General features: G+C 38.6%; 1 protein-coding gene across 1 annotated transcript; it reads left to right on the top strand.

The window, feature by feature from the left end:
- The first annotated feature begins 7,147 nt into the window (after window positions 1-7,147).
- LOC114090147 (vomeronasal type-1 receptor 3-like) lies at window positions 7,148-8,041 on the top strand. Its single transcript, XM_027932219.2, has one exon. The coding sequence runs from the start codon at window positions 7,148-7,150 to the stop codon at window positions 8,039-8,041; it is 894 nt and encodes a 297-aa protein (XP_027788020.2).
- The last annotated feature ends 572 nt before the right edge of the window (window positions 8,042-8,613 follow it).

Here is an 8,613-nt window from a genome sequence, read left to right as displayed (position 1 = left end):
TGCCACAGTTTTCTGGTTTTCTTCTAAGGAAGATAAGTTTGAGGAGTTCAAAAGTTCCTCAATGAAACAACAAATGACCCTTGGTATAATTTGCCCATTGGTTTTAAAATTTTCACAAAGAGGGGCCATGGTGTTTAAATAGATAGCCAGCTGGAATCTCTGAAGGGACACCATCTTTGACTACCTTAGAATCTAGGGATCTTATTTCTTTTCTTTAAAAAGAGGCACATAGAAGAAAGCAGAATAAAGGAATTATAAAACAACAACCCAAATAAAATAAGAGAACTCAAACAAAAAGAGGGATTTCAAAATCCAAGAGAAAAATTCATGGAGGTGGAAGGGTGAAGGACTTCCTGGATGTTGGAGCACCAAGGGCTCCTCAAGTGGGGACCACACACAGTTCAAGGGGCCTTCGCGTTTTCCAAGGTGATTCTACTTGGGATCCCACTTTTGATTCAGTTTTTTCAGTCTAATAGTTAACAGAAAGAGGGTTCTCCAGAACATAAGATTGTAATTGGAAATAGCAATGGCATGCTGGTTTGTCCGTGCCACTCAAAGCAGCAGCAAATCCTGGTAAAATCAGAACAAAAGGGGATTTTGAGAGATGAAGAGGAGTTGATAAAACATGCTTACATCAAAGCTCATTTCTCGGGGCTGGGGTTATGGCTCAGCGGTAGAGCACTCACCTCACATCTGCAAGGGCCTGGGTTCGATCCTCAGCACCACATAAAAGTAAATAAATAAATAAAATAAAGTTTAAAAAATGTTTGGAAAAAAAAAAAAAGAATGGCAGTCATCAACTTAAAAAAAAAAAAGCTCATTTGTCTTAGGAACACATTGAGCATTGGTGTTATTTCTTTTATATATATACATATAATTTGTAGTTGGACACAATACTTTTATTTTATTTATTTATTTTTATGTGCTGCTGAGGATCGAACCCAGCACCTTGCACGTGCTAGGCAAGCGCTCTACCACTGAGCCCCAGCCCCAGCCCTGGTGTTATTTCTTTTAACAGATGTGGACATTTCTGGTGTTATAGGGATCTATCCTGCCTTCATCAAAAGGCAGTAATGAATGCCATAGTCTTTAAACAACAAATCGTGTCTGAGAGCCAGATGTTCTGCCGTAGACAGGAAGGTTAAAAAAAAAAAAAAAAAAAGATAGACAACCCCAAAATATAATGAAATGCAAAACTTGTCAACCATGTCTGAGGCAATGCCTGTCCTTTTATCCGGGTACCTGTCACACCAGCCAAAATCTCCCAGCAAGTGCAAAAGATGCTATTACTTCTGCTCTTCGTCAGCTCTACCCTTTCTTTCCTTTTTTTTTGGGGGGGGTGGGGGGTGGGGGGTACCAGGGATTGAACTCAGAGGCACTCAGACACTGAGCTACATCCCCAGGCCTATTTTGTATTTTATTTAGAGACAGGGTCTCACTGAGTTGCTTAACACCTCACTGTTACTGAGGCTGGCTTTGAACTCGCAATCCTCCTGCCTCAGCCTCCTGAGCCGCTGGGATTACAGGCATGTGCCACCCTGTCTGATGTCCTGCCTTTCCTTATGACTATGGGAGTATGTTTCTTGAGGTTAATCAGAAAATATTTCTTTGTCACTACCTTGGAAGCAAATTTCTGACAAATACAAAGAATCAGTCCAGACTTGAGTCCAGCTCAGTCTAGAACGTCTACTGGTGTCCCTCCCAGCCCATCATCTAAAGAAGATGCTGTATCTCATAACGAAGGATGCTTATACTATATATATATATATATATATATATATATATATATATATATATATATGCGCATATGGATAGACATGTATGTATATATAGCTTTCTTTTTCAAAAGAAATGTGGCATCTTCTTCCTATATTGGTTGGGGTAGAGATTAAGAGTTTCCCAGCTTGAAGTAGCCTGTCTCAATATCTTTATTTAATTGGTCCCTCCCAGGACTGTTCACAGACTCTTACCACATCTAGATATAGATGGGGGACAGAAGACCCTCAGATGATCTAAAATCAGGCAAGTTAGAAACTGAACAAATGGGAAGAATTTCTGTTTTAGCTAGTTCTTCATTGCTATGACCAAAATATCCAATAAGAACCATTTAGAGGAGGGAAAGTTCATTTGGGGTTCATGGTTTCAGAGGTCTCACTCTATAGATGGCCAACTGCATTGCTCTGGGCCCAGGATGAAGCAGCACTTCCTGGGGAAAGGGCCCCGCAGAGGAGAGCAGCTCAGCTCATGGTGGGGTCAGGAAGCAGAGGGAGAGAAGGGAAGGGATCACAGGCAAGGGGCACCCTTCCAGGGCAAGCCCCTAGTGACCCACTTGGTCCAGCCACATCTGACCTGCCTCCATTACCACTCAGTCATTCCACTCAAACTAGGATGGACTGATTAGGTTACAGCTCTCATGAGCCGATCATTTTACCTCTGATTATTCCTGCATTAACAGGAGCTTGGGGGGGGCACCTTATATCCAAACCATAATAATTGCTGAAACAACATCTGGCTGTTCCCAAGTTTCAAATGGAGAAAGGAGGTCAGCATGGGTCACCAAGCTTTTTGCTGATGTCGATGACATCTCACATGGTAATACGCTCACATGGGAACATACTGGGGACCTGGAAACAAACTGAAAACAATTGACAATGCAGTGAGCCTGCAGGAATCGCTTACATCCAACAACAGTCAAAGATGCTCTGGTTCAAAGGTTAAATGTCCCTTTTTCCTGTGTGGAAACACAAGGCATGAGGGAAGCAAACCCATTGGGAAGTTTCAGTCCCCAATAAACAGAATCCACATGCCCTTTTTTTACTACTGTTGCTTTTATATTACAGTATATTTCCATGCATGTTTTATTCTATTTTTGAAATTTGTATTTCATTAGCCCCCTATTTGAATTTCCAAGGCTTTGTTATATAGGGAAGCCACTCTCTTTTTTTGTTTCAGACTTTTTATGGATAGTTTTGCTTATTCTTCTTTGCAATAAAATTCCTATTTCTAGAACACAAGCATATGGTAGCAATACTGGGGTGTAACTCTAGAAAATGATTAAGAGATTGTTATTTCCTGATACCTTTGAATTTTCCCAGATAGGTGATGACATTATTTCTAGTTGTAAGATTTGTATTTGCATGGTTTTTGGAAATGTTTTACACTAATGTTGCATTACTGATTCTTTAAAATATGAATTTCTGTTGAATTCTGCTAATGTCTTTTTTTTGCATCTATGAACACGAAAGCATAGCATTCTATGAGAATTGATTCTATTGCAAATATTATTGGATTTTCTAATGCTAATTCTCATTTCCATTCCTGGTATAAATGGTAATTGATTATAATATAATTTTTTAAATATTTTTTGTTGTTGTTGTTTTAGGTGGACACAATATATTTATTTTTTATGTGGTGCTGAGGATCGAACCCAGTGCCTTGCACATGCCAGGCCAGCGTGCTACCACTTGAGCCACATCCCCAGCCCATAATATAATCTTTTAGTGTGTTAACACACTGGTTTCTAATATTTAAAATTATAACTTTGAGGTCTGGGGTTGTGGCTCAGTGGTAGAGTGCTTGCCTAGCACAGGTGAGGTATGGGTTTGATCCTCGGCACCACATAAAATTAATAAATAAAATAAAGTTATTGTGGGCTGGGATTGTGCTCAGAGGTAGAGCACCTACCATATAAAATAAAATAAAGACATTGTGTCCACCTAAAAAAATAATAATAAATAAATAAATAAATGAAGGTATTGTGTCCATCTACAACTAAAATTTTTTTAATTATACTTCGATGTTTATATACTGTTTTTTTTTTTTTTGGTGTGTGTGTGTGTGTGTGTATATGTGTAATTCTCTATATGGTTGAATCCAGACAAAATTCCATCACCCTTCTATAATCTTCTTAAAGCTATTGGGAAGAATGAGGATTTTATAACTCCTGAATAATTTATCATTGGTTTTTCAATAAGTTTATAAATAGAATTTTTCTCTGGACTCTTTGAACTTGGTTTCATTTTTCCTGTGGATATCATTCAATTTATAATTTCTGTCTCTATGGGGTAAATGCTGACAAAATGCATATTCTTAGAATGTGTGTCATTCTAAGAATATTAATGTGCAGAGGATTGCAAAATTTTGTTCCTACTTATTTCATATCAATATTTGACTTCAAATTCTTCTTTGCACTGTAACTTGACATATCTTCTCAAGCTCTTGTGTGATCTCATCTCTCTACTTATATTTAAATAACAGTTTAACTCAGGAATCTGAGGACTAAAGAGAATGAGAGTTTGAGATGGACACCTCGGGGAAGCAGCAAATGACACATCTGATTTGCTGTGAGTCCCTCGTGTCTCAGACTGCTATATTTTCTGCTCTCTCCTTGTGAGACCCTGATTGCCCTCAGGGATCACTGACAAGAAGAGCTTCTCTCAAACACTCTCATCTCTCTGGAGATGTTCAGGAGAATGTTACAATTGTTTTTGGTAATTGGTAACGGGGACTAAGTGTTCCAAAATACCTTAACTTCCCTGGTGTGTACTGTCAGTGTTAGTTCAGGTAAAATGATAATTGCAGATCTGGGGGGAGGTGAGGTCCCAGGACCACACACTTATATCCAGACTGGGCTGCCTCCCTCCGCACACTCACTGGACACCCTGACTCTTACCCTGCGCCCAACTGCCTGGCAACAGTAAGTCAGGTGAACATATTTTGTTTGGTTTGCAAGGCAGAATCTGCAAGGAAGGAAGTGTGTCGGGAGGCAGAGTAACTGCTGTATTTGGAAAAGGGGTTCTTTTAGGCTAGAAACTGAGCCAAAGCCACACAGGAGGGAGAAAATCATTACTGAGTCACAGGCTGAACTTCTGGAGAAGAAATGGAAGCCCAAGATCAAAAGCCTGTCCCAAACTGCTCCAAATTTAATTTAATGTAATACCTGTTACTTGTTAATAGATTTTTATTTATTTATTTAGTGTCCATTTATGTGGGCCTATTTCTGAACTTTCAGGGTTTTTTTTCTACTTTTAGTTGTAGATGGACACAACACCTTTATTTATTTTTATGTGGTGCTGAGGATCGAACCCAGTGCCTCACATGTGCTAGGCGAGTGCTCAGCTATAACCCCAGCCCTTGTTATTGGATTTTAATGCAAGAAACCGTGATATGTTTTACTAAAGTTCTCTAAAATAACTTGGATGGCTGGGGATATAGTTCAGTTAGTAGAGTGCTTGCCTCGCATGCATAAGTCCCTGGGTTCAATCCCCAGCACCACATAAAAAATAAATAATAACTTAGAAATTAATTTATTAGCTGTTCTTTCTTATGAGAATCAGAGGCAACATTTCCCAGATTAGCAAAATTACTTAATACTTTCATGCCTATGATAATATATATGGTGTAGTCGATTGAAGTAGCTTATTATGCCAATAAATAGTAAGTATGGAGTGTTAATCCACTCTGGGCACATAATATATTAAATAGAGGCAGTGCTAGTGTGGTTAAGAAAATATTTAGTACCTGTGGGTTATGTTTAGAATGTTTTTCTTTTTGAACAAAGAAAGGGAAGGAACATTCAAATAAAGGTAACAGTTTTCAGTATTGCATTATATTGTAATATTTTTTCTGGCTTCAAAAATTTTTTGAATGTCATTCCCAGACTCACTACTCATTTGCAAACTTTTAAATTATATTCAGTGAATAAGTCCCCTTAATACCTATTTTCTTTTGCATAAAATTTCTAAGTTTTAATATAATTAGCAATGCTAATTTTAAAATTATTTGAGTTTTTTTATTCACAAATACTCATTTTCTCTCTAATGAATGGTAATTTAGTTTCTCCTCTCCTTTTACTCATTTTTCGTATCCCTTTGCTTAGCACAAAATTGGGTACTTTTCTTTTGAGGTGCTGGTGATCAAACCCAGAGCCTAGTGCATGTCAGGAAAGCCCTAGCATTGAGCTATACCCTGTCCCACTACTAGTACTACTACTACTACTACTACTACTACTACTTCTTCTTCTTCTTCTTCTTCTTCTTCTTCTTCTTCTTCTTCTTCTTCTTCTTCTTCTTCTTTAATTTGTTCTAATTAGTTATACATGACAGTAGAATGCTTTTTCCTATATTTCTTGATTAAGAGAAAGAATCTCTCTTTTTAAATACAACTTGGAATAATTTGCACACTCACTAAATTTCACTTGATCTTTCTTTTAGAATTAGCTGTAATCAGGACACATATTCTAATTGGATCTTTCAACCATTGTGGGTAATATTTACCTATATAAGAAGCAATTTGAACTAAATAAAAAATTGCCACAATCACAATTTTTGTACATAAGCTATAAGCACTCTTGTAAAAACTGGCACAATGTACAAAGGCCTGAAAAATTGTTTGAGAGATTTAAAAAGCATAACTACATCAGAGGTTTAGACACACAGTAGTTAAGTACATTGTCTATTCCTAGTTCTGCCTCTTACAAGGAGGTGACTTCAGAAATGTCATTCAGCTTTCCTGTGCCTAAGATCTCCTCACCTGTAAAGTGGGAATAATAAAGTCATAGAATTGTTATGGTTTTAAATATTTTTGGGTTTCAATGAACCTTTATTTTATTTATTTATATGCAGTGCTGAGAATTGAACCCAGAGCCTCACACATGCTAGGCAAGTGCTCTACTAACTGAGCTACAACCCCAGCCCTAGAATTGTTATTAAAGATATATGCAAAGCACTAATATAATATACTAATACTGGGAGATACATATGTTTCTCTTTTTACAGAAAAACACTCGGGAAAAAAATGAGTTTTAATAAGAAAATTATGGGCACCTGGTCGTAGTAGCACATGCCTGTGGTCCCAGCTGAGGCAAGAGGATCACAAGTTCAAGGCCAGCCTAGGCAACTTAGCAAAACCCTGTTTCAAAATAAAAATAAATAACAAGGACTGGGGGCGAAGCTCAGTCGTAGAACACCCCTAAGTTAAATCCCCAGTGCTGTAAAAGGAAAAGGAAAAAAAGAAAATGAAATTTATGGGTTGAAACAATGATAATTGGACAATAGTAGATTTCAGCTGCTGCAGTAAAACAGACTTCACATTTCCATACAGGACCATCTCGCTGTGAGTGCGAATATCAGCCACTGAAAAACAACACATGGCCTCCAGTGACTTGGTTATAGGAATGATCTTCTTAACCCAGACGGTTGTAGGATTTCTGGGGAATGTTTTCCTTCTTTGCCATTATAGTTTACTTTACTTCACCACATGCAAATTAAGGCCCACAGATTTGATTCTCCAGCATCTGACCGTGGCCAACTCCTTGGTCCTGCTCTCTAAAGGAGTCCCTCAGACAATGGCTGCTTTTGGATTGAAACATTTCCTCTGTGATACCGGATGCAAAGTTGTGTTCTTTGTTCACAGAGTTAGCAGAGGTGTATGTATTGGCAGCATCTGCCTCTTGAATGTCTTCCAGGCCATCATGATCAGCCCCATGACCTTGAAATGGCCAAAGTTGAAACTGAAAGCTTCCAGATACATTGGGCCCTCCAACAACCTGTGCTGGGTCCTAAACGTGCTCGTGAACAGTATGGTTCCTATTCATGTGACTGGGAAGTGGAATAGCAAAAATAACACACGGAAAAAGGATTTAGAATATTGTTCTGCGTTTGTTAGTAACATTACAAGAAGATCACTGTACATAGCGGTGTTGTTATCTTATGATGTTTTGTGTGTGGGACTGATGACCTGGGCCAGTGCCTTCATGGTTTCCACCCTGTACAGGCACAAGAAGCAGGTCCAACATATTCATAGGACCAACCTCTCCCCCAGATCCTCCCCAGAGTCCAGAGTCACCAAAAACATCCTTGTTCTGGTGGGCATCTTTGTATCATTTTACACCTTCTCCTCTATCTTTGCATCATTTGTAAGTATTTTTCATAATCCCAATCGGTGGCTGCCAATCATCTCTGCCCTATTCAGTGCTTGTTTCCCTGCAGTCAGTCCCTTTGTTCTCATGAGCCACAAATCCAGGCTATCCAGGCTCCATTAAGGAAAAGACAAACGTTGCCCTAAGCGGCTCAGCCAGCTCCACGTTCTCTCTGGTTTGTATCTTTTTTGCAGTCTGTTTTTCTTTCCTTGTAGAGGTTTAGCACTGTAAGGAGCAGTAACAAAACAGAGTAACAGATCAAATCTCTGCCTGCATAGGATCTATCATGCATTGGGAACCACAGTAACAGATTAAGGGTTTTGTAAAGTGCTTTTAGAGTTTTCATTTCATTAAATGTTGCAATTGCAAAGTTTTGATGCTGGGAATTTGTTGAAAGAAGAACAAGGCCTCTAATAATTTGGAAACAATACAAACCTGATAAGAGAATGTAACTTTAAGCCAATGAATTAACAACGCCCTTAGCACAGAAGTATAAGAATTCTTTAATAAAATGGAAAAGCCTACATAACAGCCAATTGGAAGGTGAGAGGTGAAAACAGTGATTCTGTAGCAAATGACCTTGGAGAGAGCTGAAGGACTAATGTATCAGTCATTGCAAACACGGATTCTTCTGCAAGGTGTGCTGGCACATGTCTGTAATCCCAGCGGCTCAGGAGGCTGAGACAGGAGGATCC

The sequence above is a fragment of the Marmota flaviventris genome, chromosome 1 (assembly GCF_047511675.1).
Source record: "Marmota flaviventris isolate mMarFla1 chromosome 1, mMarFla1.hap1, whole genome shotgun sequence".
In the NCBI taxonomy this organism is placed as follows: domain Eukaryota; kingdom Metazoa; phylum Chordata; class Mammalia; order Rodentia; family Sciuridae; genus Marmota; species Marmota flaviventris.
Note: the sequence above shows the minus strand (reverse complement) of the source record. Positions and strands in the feature narration are given on the sequence as shown.